The following is a 19,876-nucleotide window of genomic DNA, read 5'->3' as shown; positions in this document are numbered from 1 at the left end:
CTCATTCCTCTAGTCCTCTCTTCTAGCCCTTCAATCTAGTTCTTCCCCATCTCAGTTTGTTCCTCTCAAGTTCTTCCCCATCTAGTTCTTCCATTCTCCTTTCTCTTCTCCATCCTGTGCCCTGGAAGTCCTGGTATATAAAGGGAGGGTCCAAGCTAAATTGTGTAAAGCTATTTACTTAACATTCACCTCTCCTAGGCAGTGTCTCCTTGTGAAATTTACCTTAAGTCAGGAGACTTGTATGTGGGCTGTTATTATTGTTATCCTCAGAAGTTGGTCGCCCACCTGGGTGGTGTTTCCTGTAGTCCTTGAAAGTGGCTAAGAGAGATATCTGATTCCAGAGAAAGCCTTTCCCGAGGCTGTTCTCCAAATACCTGGAATGTGTATGTCCGGAGAGTGATCAGTCCACACTGTTAGTCCTTCTTAGGGAAAAGTCAATTGGGAAAACTATGAAGGCACACATGATTTTCATAACAGAATACAGCTGATATATAACAAGCCAAGTAACACCAAAAACTCCTTGGGATTTGGCTTCCTCTGGAGGAATTCTTGGTCCATCCAGGTAGTGACTTTGCCATAACCAGCTGAGTTCTAATGATATATTCCTGTGGCCCGCAGCAAGGCGGGAGCTGATGCAGACACTATGGAGGAGCTGCTTATTGGCTTTGTCCCCATGGTTTGCTCAGACTGCATTCTTATAGAACCCAGGCCCAATAGCTCAGGGGTGTCCTCACCCACAATGCGCTGGGCCCACTCACATCAATCACTAATTAAAATTCTCTGCAGGTTTGCATATAGCCTGACCTTCCGGACACGTTTTTCTCAGCTGAGGTTCCCTTCTCTGATGATCTAGCCTGTGCCAAGTTGAATAGCGCAGCCACTGAGCCCTCATGCACACCTAGGCTGTGGGCTTGGATACTCTCCACCAAGACGGGTAGCAGAGAGGCCATCTCAGTGCAGATCTGCACATGGATTGTACCCTCTGGCCCTGAGTTTGTTCTGTACTGGCCTTAGCTGGCCCCCACCCACCTGCCAGCCCTGTTGATGGGCCCTTTGCCAGGTTTCAGGGATACAAACCTATCAGGCCCCATAATGCTCCTCTTTCCTCTTCACGTGAAGCACTGCTGTGCTTCCAAGAGGAAGGGCCATTCACAAGAAGCAGAGCAGCAGGGAATCTGTGTCCCCACTGAGGGCTCAGTGTCCTGAGTGTGCATCCTGCTGTGTCCTCACTGAGGACTCAGTGCCCTGAGTGTGCATCCTTCTATGTCCTCACTGTTGACTCAGTGTCCTGAGTGTGCATCCTGCTGTGTCCTCACTGAGGGCTCAGGGCACTGAGTGTGCATCCTGCAGTGTCCTCACTGAGGGCTCAGTGTCCTGAGTGTGCATCCTGCTGTGTCCTCACTGAGGGCTCAGTGCCCTGAGTGTGCATCCTGCAGTGTCCTCACTGAGGCTCAGTGTCCTGAGTGTGCATCCTGCTGTGTCCTCACTGAGGGCTCAGTGCCCTGAGTGTGCATCCTGTAGTGTCCTCACTGAGGACTCAGTGTCCTGAGTGTGCATCCTGCTGTGTCCTGCTGTGGGACGGTCTGTATGTCAAATTGCTCTGATTGGTCAATAAATAAAACACTGGTTGACCAGTGGCCAGGCAGGAAGTAGGTGGGACAAGGAGAGAAGAGAATTCTGGGAAGCAGAAGGCTGAGGCGGAGAGACACTGCCAGCCGCAGCCATGACTAGCAGCATGTGAAGACGCCGGTAAGCCACCAGCCACGTGGCAAGGTATAGATTTATGGAAATGGATTAATTTAAGCTATAAGAACAGTTAGCAAGAAGCCTGCCACGGCCATACAGTTTGTATGCAATATAAGTCTCTGTGTTTACTTGGTTGTGTCTGAGCGGCTGTGGGACTGGCAGGTGACAAAGATTTGTCCTGACTGTGGGCAAGGCAGGAAAACTCTAGCTACAGTGTCCTCACTGAGGGCTCAGTGTCCTGAGTGTGCATCCTGCAGTGTCCTCACTATTGACTCATTGCCCTGAGTGTGCATCCTGTAGTGTCCTCACTGAGGGCTCAGTGTCCTGAGTGTGCATCCTGCTGTGTCCTCACTGTTGACTCAGTGCCCTGAGTGTGCATCCTGCTGTGTCCTCACTGAGGGCTCAGTGTCCTGAGTATGCATCCTGCAGTGTCCTCACTATTGACTCAGTGTCCTGAGTGTGCATCCTGCTGAGTCCTCACTGTTGACTCATTGCCCTGAGTGTGCATCCTGCTGTGTCCTCACTATTGACTCAGTGCCCTGAGTGTGCATCCTGCAGTGTCCTCACTGAGGACTCAGCGTCCTGAGTGTGCATCCTGCAGTGTCCTCACTGAGGGCTCAGTGTCCTGAGTGTGCATCCTGCAGTGTCCTCACTGAGGGCTCAGTGTCCTGAGTGTGCATCCTGCAGTGTCCTCACTGTTGACTCAGTGTCCTGAGTGTGCATCCTGCAGTGTCCTCACTATTGACTCAGTGCCCTGAGTGTGCATCCTGCTGTGTCCTCACTGAGGGCTCAGTGCCCTCAGTGGAATCTGATGTGTTATTTATGGGGGTTTTCCTGCTTCTGACTGAGGACGAGACACAGGTGGAGCAGAGCAGCTAGCTTGCTGTGGTCACTTCCTTCTCCGTGACAGTTGTATGTGACAGTGTTTGTGGGGCACACTGAGAACTCAGTCTGGATGGAGAAATACCAGTTAGCAAGCACCGCACATCACAGCGGGCTCAGCTATAGCGTGTCAGGGAAGGCGACCTTGGGAGTCCACGGCTTGACTTTACTCTGAAGATACAGATGGGGCCTGGCTGCCGTTTCTCTGGTTCTGTGGCTGCTAGCAGCTGTCGGATCAGCACCAGAGCTGGGAGATTCCATTATCTGATATGGAGCAGGCCCTGCCTGTTATTAAGATTCATTTAGCCATTTTGTAAAACTGAATGTCAAGGCCTTTGCTGGCTTGTGTGACTCTGGCTGACCCAGGGGAATCTGCCTGCAGGTGAAGGGCAAGCCAGGGCTACCGGACCACAGGGCCACAGAGCCACAGAAAGGCCTGCAGGTAGCCATCGAACTGTCCCCACTGTCTACCCAGAGGCAGTGTTCCACATGCATGGAAGGCTCCCAGTAGGCAAGACCTCTGGTGTCTTAGGACCAGGTCAAGGGAATCCCTGGGTCCCACACAAGCAGCTCAGATATGGCTTCCTGCACTGGGGACTCAAAGTGAGTGTCGGGGTTGGAGTAAACTACCCTGCCCGTGTGAGCCTGATGCTTGCCAGCTCAGAACAATCTGCGTATGTTGTCTAGTTTCAGAGTGTCAGACGTCTGCTCCATTCCCACCTGTCTCCAGCTCAGGTTCTCTTAGGACTGCATTAAGCTGGTCCCGGGGAATGCAGCCCCTTCACAGCGCCATGGAGCTGGGGGACCCATGTTCAAGTTCACTCCTGCGTCTACCTGTCTCTTAGCTACCAGGGACTCAGCTTAGGATTATGGGGATGTCCTCACAAGATGGCAGCCAAGTTATCCACGAGCCAGGCAAAGAGGGAGAAGGGGGGGGGGGAGAAGGAGAGGGAAGGTAGGAGAAAGTCAGACGCCCCCAGGAGCTGCGAAGCCTCTTGCCTTCTCTGAACACTGCCACATCTACCACGGTGGGCCACATGGCCACACTCCCAGTGTGGCAAGGGCACTCACGGCATGGGAGCATTGTGGGGATCCTGGAAAACTTCTTGAGGGCTGACAGTAGGGATCCTGTCTAATGCCTTAGCTCATTAGTGGTTGGGCCAGGAAGGCAGAGGTGTGTGTATGTGACTCCAGACTTCTGGGGGCAGCAGCAAGAGGCCTGGGGCTAGGAGGCAGCACAGCCATGCTAAGATGGCCAGAGCTGCCCTTTGGCAGTGGTGCCAGGCCTGGACTGCCTGGACCCCAGCAGCCTTGCTGGTGTGAATGCCACGCACACATCATCCGGGTGAGTCTACCGGAGGGGTCTGTGCTGGCCCTTGAGATGAGGGAGCTGCTGAGATAAGAGGCTGGAGTGGATGTCCTTGAGGGGCTTTGGTTGGCCAGTGTCCTCTCCTGCCTCCATCTTGGCTTCCTCCTCACCCTGAGAACACTGGGGCTCTTGGGCTGGAGGCTCTCTGCTGTCACCCCCTTCCCAAGTGTTTCCACTGCCCACCTGACCTCAGCCTTGGCTTAAATGTTACCTTTTCGGGAGGTTCCCCGACAGTACCCCACACCTCCCCGTGCTGTAGAAGTCTGCCTATTCTGCTGTAAGTCTGCTCCTTGAGTCTTCTAGGCTCCCAGGAGCGGACTCTGTTTCCTAGGCTGCCGTGTATCTACTGTGGGAACAACACCCTGCACACTTGCTCACGGTACAAATAGTTGTAGCTTAGGAAGCTGGGGTCCCATCTGGCCCGGCCCTGGGTCTCAGCCTCCCAACAGGAGCTTCAGGAGATTGCAGCAGGATGTCCACAGGAGGCGTGATGACAAGTGACACTCAGAAGACGCAGGATTCCACTCCCAGCCTTGCTCCGGTTTTGAGTATTATAATTTCTGCTTCCCAGCTGGAGAACACCGCAATGTCTCTAAATAATTTATCTAAGCCCCACCACCTAGAAGGTGGCCAGAATCAGAACAGCAGTCTCCTTCACGTTACAGTCATCTGGTTTTAAGAGTTTTCTTCCTGTTGAATCTTAGCCGGGCAGTGCCTCTCTGACTTGGGAGTTCCTTTTCTGGCTTCCGTTCCCTCAGCAACACTCTGGGCCTTAGCATTCTATCTTCCAGCATTTGCCCCCAACAGCAAACAAGAAGCATTTGACCCTTCGTGCCTGAAAGTGAGGTGTCCTCCAGGCCACAGTGCCTTGCCTGTGGTCTCCCCTCCTTGAGGAACTGTCACCAACATCAACTCTACCTTCCTGTTCCAGCCCCTGCCCTTGCCAGGCTTTAGGTAGTGCCAGAAGGCAGATCCAGGTTAAATGCGGCATTCTGTGTGTCCCCTGCTGTCTTTCAGTCTCACTTAGAGCAGGGACAGGGAGGGTTTGTGAAGATGTGAGTTCTTTAGCTTTACATGGGTTCCCATTGTTTCTTTGAGAGTGAATCCCAGCCCCTGTGCACTGTGCCCAGGATCTGATGAAAGACACCTGTATGGGCATAAGAGGTAGTTCAGAGTCTCCCGTGGGCAGCCTTTGGGATCACGAGCACTTCAAGTCTGTGAACGTCTTTGATGGGCCAGACAGACATCCCTGGTGTAGGGAGGCAACTACAGCCATCCCTCATATTATCCACACAGTGCCTCATGATTCTGGAAATAGTCTTGCTTTCTGGTACGCACCGTGATTACAGTTTAGTGATGTCACAACAGGGCATGGATGGATTTACATCCTGAGCATTTTTTTTTCTGAAGTTTTCTGGTTGGTAGGACTGCAGCCCACTGAGACTCCTTCTTAGTACAGGGCGGCGGTGGCGGCAGGGGGGGGGGTGTAGCTCTGTCTCCACCCTACCTGGTTACAACAAGGGCTTGTCTTCTCTGATTGATTCGAGCAGAGTTGATGCCTTTTATCTTTGCCACCACTCTCAACAGAGCTGCTACCACAGGGTGCTTTTCCTCCTTCCCTCCCTTCCTCTCTCCTCTGCTCCTCCCCTCCCCCTTCTTTCCTTTCTAGTCATCCTCTTTCTCCTTAAATTGATTTTTTATCTGTGTAGGTGTCTTGCCTGCGCATCTGTGTGTGAACCATGTGCATACCTGGTGCCCACAGAGACCAGAAGAAGGCTTCAGATCCCCTGGAACTGGAGTTACAGATGGTTGTGAGCTGCCATGTGGGTGTTGGGAATCAAATCCTGGTCTTCCTCTGGAAGAATGGCCAGTGATCTTAACCACTGAGCCATCTCTCCAGCTCTTCTTTATCCTCTTCCCCCTCTTTCCCCTTTTTCTCTTCTCCTCCTTATCTGTTCTCCTCTCTTTTGGATACAGGGTCTTGTGTGGCCTTGAACTTGTTATGTAGCTAAGAACAATCTTGAACTCCATTTTTACCCTTCCAAGTGCTGAGATGTCAGGAGTGAGTCACCATGCTCAGCCTCATGCTATATACATGGGCTTTACTTGATGTATTCAGGGCTCCCCATGTATCAGTTTCGGAGAGTAATGAATATTTCAAACATGGTTTGCCGAAGACACCACACACTTTGGTTTCTGCAGACAGAAAAAATAAACCTGGAACTGAGTTGGGAGCCTCCTCCTTGATGGCTAGCTTTTTTTTTTGTTGTTGTTTTTTTGTTTTTGTTTTTGTTTTTTGTTTTTTCGAGACAGGGTTTCTCTGTGCAGTTTTGTGCCTTTCCTGGAACTCACTTGGTAGTCCAGGCTGGCCTCGAACTCACAGAGATCCGCCTGGCTCTGCCTCCTGAGTGCTGGGATTAAAGGTGTGCGCCACCACTGCCCGGCGATGGCTAGCTTTTTTATAGTGCCAGAATGCAGACTAGTAGAGGAGAAAAGTCATCAGTAGTCTTCCCTAGTTGTGGATTTTGGATATTATACTAGCAACTTGCCAGGCAAGACGCGCCCACTGGTATAATAATGGCATGACTGTTATGGGGATGGCCAACCACTTTCTGATTGGATCTGAGCCTGGCTCCCCTGGAGGGGGAATTCATGTACTATAAACCTAGTCAAGAGCCATGACTGGGAAGGGCAGAAGCCCTGGTGGGACCCTACTACTGCTGCTTAGTTAATGGATATGCTGAGTGCCTCAAATTGCCTTCTAAGTATTTGTGATTATACTCACAATTTAGTGCTGCTCACAGCTTTGGTCAGAGGAGGTTCTGGGCCAAAGTGTGAGTAAGAGATTTAAATGGGACCTGGATGTCATCCACTCCAAGGGACAGGAACATCATCTAAGATGGAGAGGAAGACTAGAAGAGCCAGAGGATGGGGGAGGAGTGCTGTGAAATGCTGTCCTCTAGATAGGGTATGAGTGTTACATGTCGGAACTTACAGCAGCTGTGGTTATCTGCACAAGACTGGGCCTATCCATCCACAGTCTAGCATGGATATGGGAGGGGCTTATGAAGCTCCACCCTCCCTGAGGAGCTACTGATACTTCATGTGGCTGGAGGAGAAGGAACCAGTTCCTTCAGTGGTGGTGTCACGGGTAAGTTGCCCATAACCCTTCACCCATGGTCATGTAAGTACCCTAGTCAAATTCATTGGTTCACCCTGCAGGAAGAAGGGGGCTGTTTGAGAAGAGGAAGGGGTCAGCAACAGTGGGAGAGGACAAGAAAGGGCAGTGGGGTGAATATGAAATATTCCAAAATGCATTCTATATGTGTATGAAAATGTCACAAGAGCCATTATTATGTATGATGCATGCTAATAATAAAAAGCAAACTCCACTCTGCATTCACAAAACAAAGCAGGCTGGGCACGGTGGTGTACACATTTAACCCCAGCATTTGGGAGCAGAGACAAGTGGCTCTCTGAGTTCGAGGACAGCCTGGTGAATTCCATAGTGAGTTCCAGGCCAGCCAGGGCTCAATAGTGAGAAACCCTCCTCCCACTCCAAAGAAAACAAAGACCATGTCTTGAAGCCTTGCACACGTTCTAACAGAGCCAATGGAGGAAAGTAAGGAAAGAACAACCTGAGTGGTAAAATAATGTTTTATTCCATGGATGACAAATGCTACCATGCCACATCCCCGCGGCCCTCCGACCTGTTCTTGCAGCCAGAGTTGGCTCCCTTTTTCAGACCTCCTGGGCTTTGCGGCCAGCCAAGCCTGTTGAAGTAGTGAAAGCATGTTCTGTCTGTCAGCATGAGGTCCCTTCTCACCAATGGTGATGCATCATCTATGGAAAATCCCAAGATGCAAACTCTTCCAACAGACCTAACGAGAACCAATGCTCCAAGCTCGTGTGGATGGAACCAAAGCCCCCAAACATTAAAAAAAAAAAAAAAATCAACATGGACACATCTCTGAGGACAAGGTTTTAGGACACCCCAGCAGGAGTGGAAACTGGGGTGATTAGTACCGACATACAGGTTGTCAACAGTCCTGAAAGGAAATGATGGCAATTGGTATATTTCAAACGAGCACTTCTGGAGAGGCCAGATCAGCCAGAGGTGTCTGCATGCAAGCTCAACACAAGGTTAGCGCCGTGGAGGGGGAGGGGACTGCACAAGGCCAGACACACGTTTCTTGCTTTATATACAATGAAATGAAATATACACGGGAGACAGTGGCCACACATCTGGTCAGTGTGTATCTTACAAGGCTGCTGAGGTGGGGTGGGGCTCCCCAACAGCACTGTCAGCAGGAGGGGAGAGCCAGGCTTGGGGCTGGTGATGACCCGGTTGGGCTTACTCAGCAGACCTAAGAGTGGAACCAGTGTTCTGTCTTGTGATTTTTAACCAAATGTCACCTGAAAAGCCCGGATGATTGATCAAGGTGGGGGGTGGGGAGAGGAGTAGTTTTAAGGACACATATGATGGATGGTGGATCCACAGGCAAGTCCTAGCGCTGCTCGGGGGAAAGAAGGTTTCACGGATGAACTTTTAGTGAGGGCTGCTGGGTGCTCTGTGTCCTTGGTGTCTGCAAAACCTCCACCAAGTCTAACAGAGACAGCAGGTGTTCCAGAATGATCTCTTTATCCAAACAAGTGCAACATGGAAAGCAGAGCAAAGCAACAAAAAAGAGAGAAAGAATACTCGGAGTGAGACAGTCCAGGGGGCAGAGACAGTGGGGTGTCCAGTTAAAACCATAGAAAAATACAAAGTAATTCTACAAGGTTAACCATGGGCACAGCTATAGTCTTACTTTGTACATAAAAGACCTGTTTTCTGGGTGCAGATAGGGACAGTGGGGGCTCTTTTAACCACAGAGAGGGGCCAGGCGTGTGTGAACACTGCGGAGACAACCATGCTGTCCTCTTCCCATGGCACAGCTCTGTCAGACAGGAAGCCAGACAGGACTCATGGTTGAGAACAGGAACGCAGTGCGTGAATGTTACAGAGAGAAAGCTTGAACTTAAGGGCCGGTTTTCTCGGGCTCAATGTGTGCCCTCACTGTCCTCTGTCCTTCACTTTGTCCCCTTGGGGGAGGGACATGGGATGTGCCAGTCATTGGGGGCCAGGAAGAGGCGATGCTGCTGAGGTGGGGTTGTTCCAGGCTATGTGGTGACTTGTTTCCCCCTGGAGCTTGTTGCCCCCACCGAATGGCCTTCAGAGTTGAGACACATGCTATGGAACGTCGACATCTCCACTTCCACCGCCCTTGGAGAGAGGGTGGCGGCGGGGAGGATTCTTCAGTTGCATATTGTTGTAGAAAGAGCCATGTCTGTGCTTAGGTCTCAAGCGTGGTTAGTCCTCCTCCTCCTCCTCTTTTGCTGTGGCTATCGGTAGCTTGTCCTGGATCCTGAAACATTCCACGAAGAAGTTGATGATGGACCGGTACAGATGTTGCTTGAGAGCCACGCTGTGGAAGTAGTGGCTTTCATCTGGGTAGATCTGTGAAGAGAGAAGGAGGAGTTTACTCCTCCACAGTTCACCTGCTAAAGGGACTTCTGGAGGCACAGAGGTGGACACGCAGTATGGGAAAAGCCGAGCTCCACACACTGAATTCATGAAGCAGGATGAATTTCCCAGCCACTGGAGTCCCAGCATCAGGGGCCTTGCCTCTGGGGAGCTCTGTTTCTGTACCAGGCAGAGGGGCGCTTGCAGCCCTAGCAGGTCATGAGAACTTACCTGTCTCCCCAGAATCACCTCCCTTGGCATCTTTCTTCCCCTCACCAAGGGCAGTGGCTACAGTAAGGATTGGCTAAGTTGGAAAACACCATTTTAGCAGACTTTCTGGCCAGAGCTATTTGTCTTACTTTGCAACCTGGGTACACATTCAGGAGCTATAGGTCACAGGCCCTATATCACACACACATACATACACACATACACATATGCACAGGGGAGGGACAGAGAGACAGAGAGACAGAGATACAGAGAGACAGAGGAACAGACTTGGGCTCAGTGGTTCTCTGAGGATGGGAATGAGCCCCAGGCCATCTCCTCTCTGAACCCTCATGTGTGGGTGCACACTCACTCGGCTGGGTCTTGGGTCCAGGTGATATGAAAAGGAAAACTGAATAGAGTCTGGCTCATAATTTTTTTCTCTCATGAGAACTGAATACTACTTTATCCAAAGGCACCAGGACAAGGCTTGAGGCAAGGGATGGTTGATACACAGGCATGCCAGTATAGGGGCTCTTTAGTGTATGGCCAGTGCAATTACATAACCTGTCCTCTAGAGGCACTGTGCCTGCCGATGCTGCATGTACACAGCATGAGAAGCCAAGCGTGATTTGGAATCTTGTTGTTTTTATCATCTGAGCCCAGTCTCATTCTGAATCCTGTATTCTTTTCATGCCTTTGAAGGTAACGCTCCTCTTTATTATTTTTTTAATGATGCCATTAGCCTCGAATACGTATGTACATTCATAAGATGTAAGCAGGCAGTAAGGTAGCATGCCTCCCCTCTAGCATTGTCCCGTCCCTGTGCTCTCTCCTGGAGCTTGTCATGACCGCAAACTCTTGAGTGTCTATGAAGGCATCTGCTGCATTGGCATGCATGGCCCCAGGTGAGTCCTTTCCTGGGCACAGGTGCCAGGCTGTGTGTAGAGTAGACTTAACAACTCCAGAGGGTGTCACACTCTGAAATGTAACGTAACCAAGCCTTTACTCCATTCAACAACTCTCAGGCCAAAGGCCCTGCCTTGCTCAACCCACACTGAGTTGAATGCAGGTCACTGAACGTTGAATGCAGAGGCAGACGGAGGTCAAAACCAGACAGACACTCTGTGAGGGAGACAGGGTGCCTGTTTGCCCCTGAATTTTAAAAGATAACGAGGTTATAGTTGTTTTATCAAAGAACCCAGAGTGCAAGGAGGAGATAAGTTTCCAGCATTATTCCTGCGTGTTGCTGAAGAGGTAGGAGTGGATGCCAGCGAAGACTGTCATGGGTTTGGTTTCTGGGATGGACAGTGCTCAATCACAGCCACAGAGGGTAGAGGTGCTTGGGACACTCACAGGAGCTTTTGCCCAGACAGAGTCAGAAAGAGAAGGCTCAGCACCCACCAATGCTGGGACACCAGCCCTCCCCACACCTACAGCACACTGCCAAGGCCTGCACGCTGGCTTGGCCGTCTTCACTGCTTAGGAGAGGGATGTGGGGCAGGGTGGGGTGGAATGGGGGTGGCTTGGATACAGAGCTGAGCTGCTCTCCGTTGAAGGGGACTGGCATGATCTGACGTGGACCCCACTCAGTCTTGTTCCCATGACAAGGGCTCTCTTGTTTTAAGTATCACACCTAGCAGGTAGCATTCCATACCTGTAAGCTGTAATTAGCCTTCCCCTTGATCAGCTGCGTGATGAGCTCAGCTGTGTGCTGGAAGTGGATTTTTTCTGTAGAGGAAAACAGAATGGTTTACTAAAACTCACATCACCACCCAGGGGGCCTCCGCACCAGGGGGCCAGGGGGGTGGCGCACTCACCGTCAGCTGTGGCATGGATGATCAGGAACTGCTGGTCCTCCAGTGCCGACACACGGTGTGCCAGCTTGGTCATCTGCACGTGTGGGGCAAAGGGACAGGGTTAGCTGTGGGGGATGGTCAGGGAGCAGGTGCGTGTGGGGGTGTGGGAACATTGATGGAGAGAGTCAAGGGAAATGGAGGGACGTGCCAGGCTCCTGGAGAGCTGGGCTGCCTGTGTCATGGGAAAACAGCGATTCCCTTAGAGAAGGGGAGAGGAGAAAGTGAAGGACCTTAGAGGGCCATCATGTCACCCAGCGACACGGAACGGGCTTGTCCCTCTGTCCATGTCCTGACCACAGGACTCTGGCCTTCTGCCTGAGCATGGCTGATGCCATGCTGTGTGTAACACTCTGAGAAAACAGGATGACTGGGGTGTCACAGTTACTACACACTTCACCGTTCACCCTCCCAAAGGGGAACCGGCCTTGATGTGGGGAGCAGGGGCACCCAAGAGCCAGCAGCATCCCGGGCTTTCTCGTCTCTCTCCCTCACCCATCAAAGCCAATCATGAAAAGAGATGAGCTTACAGAGGCCACGCTAATCTAGTTCAGTACAGCAGGAGGAGCAATCCAAGGTTTGGATGGTAGAGAGGCCCAGGCCCTTGGGAGGGAGAGCGGGGAAGGGGAGGGGGAGGAAGGGGAAGAGGAGATCGGCTAATTTCACCTGGTTCCCTGTCTTGCCAAACAGCCGCTATGCCCAACGTACCTCATACGCTCTGTTGTCGAGTCCATGGAGGCCAAGGTACCGCTCGGAAAATGCGGAGGCTGGACAGAGGCAAAGGGAAGGGGTCATCCCTGGTCCTCAAGGACTCTGGTGGGGCAGGGCCCAGATGGAAGGGATGAGGCTGCAGAATGAGCCGTCTTCCTGCTACTTGCAGGCTAAGCTTTTGGTGGCTAGGCTTTTTGTTTTGAGACAAGGTCTCACTATGTAGTTTTAGCAGGTCTGGAAACCTGATGTATAAGCCAGGATGGCCTCACAGTCGCAGAAACCCACCTGCCTCTGCCTCTCAAGTACTGGGATTAAACGTATGCACCACCATACCAGACTTACATTTTTGCGATTTAAAGGCTGTCTCCTAAATCTCCTACATCATGGCATGGGAGCCAAACAGTGTGTGGAGCGATGCTTAAATGTGTCATTCCTGGTGGATTTCTCTAAACCAGCTTAGATCCTGATTCTGCATATGACCTGATGTGTGCCAGGTGATGGAGGAGACAGTGCTCCCAGATCATCGACAGCCCATCGCCAGCTCTAGTCCTGCTCATAGGAAGCTTCACTCTGCACAGAGAAGTGCTGGCCAGGTGCCGTCTGTGGACCTGGACTGAGGCAGGCAGAAGGAGCAGGGTTATTTAGACCCCCATTGGATTCTGTCCCGGGAGGAGCGATGTCCTCACCATCACCAGTGTGGTCCGCATGTAACCACCCACCCCTCCTCCTCCCCCCCTCTGTACTTGCCCAGCACACACATTGCTGCAGCAGAAGAAAGATGGCCTACACATTGCTACCTGCCTCCTCCCCTCTTGTAGGGACAGGCTTTTCTGAAGTCTGGCCTTGGGTTTTGGAGAGTGACCATTGCCTATTGGTGGACTGACCACCTTCACCCCAAACAATGACTAGAGACTTCCCTCCTGCCCCAGGGGGTCCCTATACACTGGGGTGCTTGCTGTTGGGCACAGAGGTGCTGAAGGGAAAGGTGGGGTTATGCTGCAGGTTCCACCCTGGGTCTCATCAAGGCCATTACCATAGAGTTTGAAGTCTGTTATTGGCGAGAGCGCGGAGCCGCAGGTGAAAGTTTGACCTTGATTCTCTCCCTTGGCTGGGAGGATGTAAGTGCTCAGGTAACCACCATAATCCTAGGAGACATAAGGAAGGAAAAGAGGCAAGGGGCGGGGTCACTATCCACAACTCAGTAGGAAACTAGCCTCGGTCCATGAAGGCCAGCCCCTAATGTATGTGTCCATGTAGTTTTTCAAAGATTTGAACTTTAAATATCCTTGTTGGGCAATAGATGAGACACTAAACAGTTAGCTGGTTCCATGTTGTGTGGCACACAGTGTCCCTCTCTTCAGAACCCAGTACCCAGAGACCTGGGGAAAGTGTGCTAGTGACACAGAGATCCTCTATGTGACCCTAGAGATCACATGCTCTGCCTAGGATGGTGACAGAGGCAGGCTGGTGTCCAGCTGGTGTCCAGCATTCCAGCCCATCCTGCCACCTCCTCATCTGCAGCCAGTGCCTGTCTCTGTGCAGTCCCACAGAAGCTGAACCAGAGCCCAATGACAGGGTGGAGACATGCATGACACCCAGCCCAGGGCTTCATGAAATCCTTATGTGTGTCCTGCAGGCAGGGTGAGCCCTGAGCACCCATGTGGCCTGACCGCTGGGTGTGGGGAACTCCAGCATGGGTCTCCTAGCTGAAGCTGTACCCCACCACTGTCTGGTACCTTCGGAGTATTACAGTCTTCTGAGAAAAGCCAAGGGGAACAGACGGATGTGACACTCCCCTGAGCATGAATGGGCTAGAGAATTAGGGAACAGTGTAGGCTGCGGGAGGCTTATGTGAGTAAGTGGGTGTATGAATGAGCATGCTAGAGAGAGAGGCAAACATTTGTGAGTATCTACTATATATATATATATGTAACCATATAGGCAAGGAACATAAGAACATGTGAGCCTGTGTCCTGACATGTGTGGGCATACAGCTAAAAACAGCTGTATGCATATGACTCTGGGTCTGCTGTGGCCAGAGAAAGTGATGTGGTCCCAGTGGGCGGTACTGTCTTATGCGAAGGAAGAAGGCAGGGCTAGCTCGCCTTCCAGATGGACATTGGTGTATGTCTGGAGAGAGGAAAGCTCAATGAAGACTCAGGTTCTGGCCCTTCATTTCTGCACCGGGGTGCTGGGAAGTCAGGCATGGGAGGGTCAAGGGGTGTGGTGAGTACTGACGCCCAATTAAGTTTATCAGTGATCCAGCTGTCCCTGGGCTGCTCACAGGCAGGAGTGTCTAGAGCAAGCTGCAGGACCTATCCCCAGGCTCTGTTCTGCCTCTGAGCCAAGAAGACAGTCTCTGGTAGCTTTCTCTGCAGGGGCTCAAGTGGATTAAAGTTCAGAAGAAATGATTCCTTGGGCCCACGTTTTGGACATGAGGCCCCAGCAAGTAACACGGTTCTGGGAGACCATGGGACCCTTTGGACATGGGCCTAGCTGGCAGGCATTGATTGGGCCATGAACACCCTCTTTAAATAAGAAGAGGTTTTAGGGTCCTAGCTCAGTTGTTAAGACATAAGGTCACAGCCAACTCTACCTCTGGCCATAGTCTCTACTTTCTCTGCTTTCTGACCCTTCCCCCCCCAGAGATGAAATGCAAACTCCACTACCATGGTTGCCATGCCTTCCCCATCGTGGAGCTGGGAGCAGAATAAATCCTCTCTCCCTCAAGCTACTTTTTGTCAGGTATTAGGTGAGAGCCATGAACAAAAACAGGCTCTGTTCTACCTGTTTCCGGGGTCTTCCCCATGACCCTGTCAGGACCCCAGTATACACTGCTCACCAGTCTGTCCTGTATATTCTGGTGCTGACTGTGGGGTTCCTCTGAAGGGGCGGGGCTTCCACAGGGGGAAAGAGGTGCACAGCCGTGAGCTCGTGGCTTTCTAAGAATAAGGGGTCTCCAGTCTAGGTTGTATGAGGAGGGGAGAGTGGCCTACTCTGCCATATAAGTGGCCCTTGGAGACCTAATTCCCATCCCCGGGCCTCCACTGAAGCCCATATGGATCAGACAAGGCTATGCCATGAGCTACCAGGTAGAAACTGCTCTGGTTTAGCCACAGGGAACCCACAGCCTGCCTTCCATCGGAGCAAATGTGGGAATTGGTGTAGTTGTCCATGGGAAGGTGTCCATGCCCTGGTTCCTGTCCCCTCCTCTCCTGGAGTGCCCATCAGAGCTCACCAGGTCTGCAAGGGAAGGAATGAGGACTCAGTGGAGTTCTCTAATAGGGCCAGATCTGCTTTCTCTCCCTCTAGGACATGTGACAAAGGCCAAAGACAAGCCCTCCCCACACGCTCCACTCACTAACTCTTACTCCTTTCTCTCCCTCCCCCAAGACCACCAGTGACCTCAGTGGCTCAGAAGGAACCTGATGGTGGTAAGACACAGTTCTGCGCTCCAGACCCAGAAGCCCTGACAGAAGACAGCGTGACTCACCTTCCCAAACACAGCCACCCGTGTCTTGTCAATGTACTGTTCCTTCAGCATGGTCCTGCAGGCAGAGGGAAGAGCCGAGTGAGAGCTATGTGGGTCTCCTCTATAGCCTGTTCTCCACAGCCATGAGCCATCGTATGCATGAAGAACCTCTTCGAACCAGAAAGGCTCTCGGGATTTTAAATACAGTTGCTTATTGCTTTTATTTATTTGGTGCTCTGTCGTGTTTATGCTCTAAATGCAAAGCACCCCGACGAGGCTTCTGGGGGAACTTCCAGGTGCACAGCTGAACCCTGGAAGCAGCAGGGTGCACCAGAGGCCTTGCCCCTTTTGCCCCCTTTGCCCCTTGAGCTTCCACCACCTTCTCTTCTGTAGCAAGGTGCTGGTTTATGTGACGTCCTTACAGGGGACTTTGCACCCATCAGAAGGGCTCCAGAGGTGTATGAGCAGGTGGAGGACATCCAGAGCTAGAGGGCTTCAGGGAGTTTGCACGATGGACTGGCTTCAGTCTCCTCCATCCACACCGAGAATCTGCCACGCCTTACGACTGTTCCTGGGCTCCTGTTCTGTGATTGCCCGTGGTTGAGGAGTGGCATCACCGATTTTTTTTTTTTTTCCTAGAGCATGTTTGCTGTTGCTTTTGATTAGCTGTCGAACTCCTTGTTTTCAGAGAATGGATGAAATCAGCCCTCAGCTCTTTGTCCCCAAGCCCTGAGGCAGTGGCTCCGGGGACCACATACTCACAGGGTGAGTCTGAAGGACTCCTGATCTTTCTCCTGGGTTCTCCATAACAGGGAGGAGACGCCGAGCCTCAGTGGGATGAGTGAAGCCAGATGGGATGAAGTAAGAAGAGGAGAACCCAGGGAAGGGGACTGGGCAGGAGGGCAAGGACAGCTCTATGATGGCTCCGGTGAGGCCTCTCCAACCCCAGCCTGTCCAGACACTGCCTCACGTTCCCTGGGGCATCTGTCCTGTGGAGTGTGGGTTGCTGGCAGTCACCTATTCTCCTCCTCCTCCTCCTCACAGACAGGAGCCAATGTTCCTTTGTTTCTCCGACAGGAATTATCCCACAGCCCGAATCAGGGCCACCTGGTCTCCTGGAAAGCCGGCTCGCTGTCTGAGGACGTAGCTTGCTCGCTGATGATGCCCACCCAGCCTTGCAACCGTTCCTCGGCTATTCCCTGCTGGTGTGTGCAGTTCTGGGTTCTAGATCATGCAGGGCAAGTCCAGGGAGAGGAAATGAAGGTTGCCAGGCTGCTTTTGAGGCAAGGAGGTCTTTCTTCCTTTCTGGAAGTTTCTGGAAGTGTCTTGTGTCTTCCTGACCAGCTAGTGACATTGAAAGACTGTGGAAGCTGATGTTATCCTAGTCATGGCTATCCTCAACCGAGAAAAGGCACTTGGAGTGAGGCTGTCCTGCTCGGCTGTGGAGATGGACAGAGCCTGCATCTTCTTGACACTGCTGGTTTCTGGAGCTCCAGCCCTGGGGTCTGCTGTCTCTGTGGACCTTCAGAGCCTACAAGGCTCCTTGCCTTAAAGGCAAATACAAGTGTGTGTGTGTGTGTGTGTGTGGTTGTTGTTGACTTCTGTCAAAAGCATCCTCATAGACATACAGACATGCCTTCCATGATGGTTGGCCCCTTGAGATGTTCCCGTCTGTGCCTTCTTATTTTGTGTGTGTGGAGGTTTTGCCTGTGCATCACATGCATGCAATACCCTCAGAGGCCAGAAGATGGCATTAGGTTCCCTGGAACTGGAGTTAATACAGTTCTGAGCTACCAGCTACCTTGTGGGTGCTGGGGATCGAAACTGGGTCTTCTCGAAGAACAGCCAATGCTCTTAACCACTGAGCCATCACTCCAGCCCCATGTGATTTCTGTCTATAAGATTCATGGGGTTGGAAGACATCATCTTGTCTGTCTTTGGCCCGCTAATACTCTCTGGTGTGACTTGAATCTGAACTCTCCTGACAAGCTCATGTTTTGAGCCTTGCGCACTTGCTCCTTGGGTAGTGGGACTGTGTGGGGAAACTGTGGAACATTTAGGAGGTGAGTACCGGATGGTGGAAGTGAAGCACCTGGGGCGGGCTTCAGAAGGTTCAGTCTTGGTTCTAGTCCAGCTGTGTTTCCTGAGCTACCACCATCTGAAGAGCATCCTTCACACGCTCTCACTGCCAGGAGCTCCGGGACGCCTCCCTTGCCATGACGGACTGACTTTTCTGAAACTGTGAGCCAAATAAACCTTTCCACTTTTGAGTCATTTCCTTTGCCATGTTGATCAATGACACAAAGGCCGCTCATACTCCCTGAAGAAAAAGGCCCTTTGCGTTCTTTAAAAAACATATGCTTTGAAAAGTCAGCCAAGACATCTCCCTGGAAGCTTTGGAGCTTTGCGTGTGGGATGTTGGCTGGCTGTAGTCTCCAGTACACAGAGAAGCTCAGCCAGATCCACGCTCTCCCATCATATGCAAGCGTATGAACACACCCACTAGGATGGTCCATGTCACATGGCTCTTCCTTGCCCTTTGAAGCCTCCAATTCTGCAGGGTGGTGGGACTTTTCACTTCACTCTCAATGCCCAGCCACATTCCCAGTCCTGGGCGCCACACGCCCTCCACAGAGTGAGCCTGGAGGCCTGCTGCTAGATTCTGGCACAGTTTCTTCATGCGCCTTTAAAATGTCCAGGACAAGGTCAAGCATGGTTTCGAGCACCCGTCCCTTGGTACTAAGCTTCTTCTCTTCTTGGTGGCACTTGATGGGACTCATTGACTTGATGGCAGCAAGGGTAAGCACTGAATATGGGTCACTGCTTAGAGTCCAGAGGGTGTTTCTGACCAGCCACTCATAGGCACAGGGCCCTCTTCTTTGTAGTGAGGTGACCCCTTGGCCATGCGCCACCCCCAGTCATAGTCTCTCTCTGGTCGGTCTTCCTTCCTTCCTTCCTGGAGATGACTGCACACCCAACCACAGAAGCCACAGCACAGAGAGGCCAGGCAGATTGCAATGGTATAAAATGTTCCCCATAGGCTCATGTGTCCCGAGCTGGCAGCATATTTTGGGAGGTTTTAGGAAGAAAAGCCTCACTGGAGGAAGTGGGTCACTGGGAGGTTGGCCTTCAAGTGTATAGCCCAGCCACACTTCCTGTCCTCTGTTCCCTGACCCCATGGGATTCGAGGCGTTCCAGCCAAGGTTCCTGCTACCATGAACCCCGCAGCACCTTCTCGAACTGTGAGCTTAGATAGACCTCTCCTCCCAGAAGCTGTGACTTGGGAGGGACTTGGCCACAGAGATAATAAAAGTGATCAATACACAGACCCAGCTCAGTCTCAGCCTCTGGCCCCGTGCTTAGATCAGTTCAACACAGAAGCCACCAAGCTGTGTAGAGGTAGGTCAGTTTGGAAGCCTACAGGAGAACCCTGCTGGCAGTCTCCCTGGAGACGTACATGCAATTGTCCACAGAGCTTTATGAGTGTAAACACAGGATGTGTGTGCAGGCAGCAGCAGCAGCAGCAGTTGACAGAGAGCATCCTCTCCACCTTCCCCGCCCCACCCCCACCCAATCAGCATGGCTGCTCACCTCACAGCTTCCATCTGGTCCTTCTCCTCCAGGAAACCCAGCCGCCTCCGTACTTCATGCAGGAGCTTGGTTCCCTGGAAGCCGCTGCCTCGGCCGTCACACTTGACCACCACTGCTCCATGGCTGCTCACCAACACTGTTTCCCAGGTCACCTCAAACCTCTCTGACACGCTCTGACTCCCTGGGGTACCGTCCCTAGAAGAGAGAGGTCTTCAGCATGCTATGTTGTGGCTGGCAAATACCACATCTGAGAAGGTTTCTCCTGGGCGGCTGTGTGTCTTTTCCTGGTCTTCCATGCCCACTCCATTGCCTTGGGTTCTGCTGTCCAGGATGGGTGAGCCAGGTGTCATTCACATACCCCTCAGAGAATCCTAAGGCACCCCAGTCATCTCAAGGATGAGTGTGCACCAGTGTGTGTGTGTGTGTGTGTGTGTGTGTGTGTGTGAGAACTCTCTGGTGTTACTCCTCAGGCACCATGTGACTTGCTTTGTGGTGTTGGAGTCTCTCCCTGGCCTGGAACTCAACCAAGTGGGCTA

The 19,876-nt window shown here is 52.0% G+C and overlaps 1 protein-coding gene across 4 annotated transcripts in view; it reads right to left on the bottom strand.

The window, feature by feature from the left end:
* Positions 1-7,636: 7,636 nt before the first annotated feature.
* The window catches only part of Dpp6 (dipeptidyl peptidase like 6), an 876,452-nt gene continuing 864,212 nt past the window's right edge, over positions 7,637-19,876 (bottom strand). For 3 of the 4 annotated variants that reach the window (XM_037204345.1, XM_037204347.1, XM_037204346.1), the window contains exons 20-26: positions 19,341-19,535; positions 15,771-15,825; positions 13,311-13,422; positions 12,275-12,333; positions 11,531-11,603; positions 11,368-11,441; positions 7,642-9,497 (exon numbers count right to left, since the gene is read on the bottom strand). In XM_037204345.1, the coding sequence (XP_037060240.1) occupies positions 9,351-9,497; positions 11,368-11,441; positions 11,531-11,603; positions 12,275-12,333; positions 13,311-13,422; positions 15,771-15,825; positions 19,341-19,535 (715 nt within the window). In that variant the 3' untranslated portion in view covers positions 7,642-9,350. Of the gene's footprint in view, positions 9,498-11,367; positions 11,442-11,530; positions 11,604-12,274; positions 12,334-13,310; positions 13,423-15,770; positions 15,826-19,340; positions 19,536-19,876 lie in introns of all 4 variants that reach the window. The other variant, XM_037204344.1, reaches the window with a different exon arrangement.

This window comes from Peromyscus leucopus, chromosome 3 (assembly GCF_004664715.2).
Source record: "Peromyscus leucopus breed LL Stock chromosome 3, UCI_PerLeu_2.1, whole genome shotgun sequence".
In the NCBI taxonomy this organism is placed as follows: domain Eukaryota; kingdom Metazoa; phylum Chordata; class Mammalia; order Rodentia; family Cricetidae; genus Peromyscus; species Peromyscus leucopus.
This window is presented reverse-complemented; position numbering and strand designations above follow the sequence as displayed.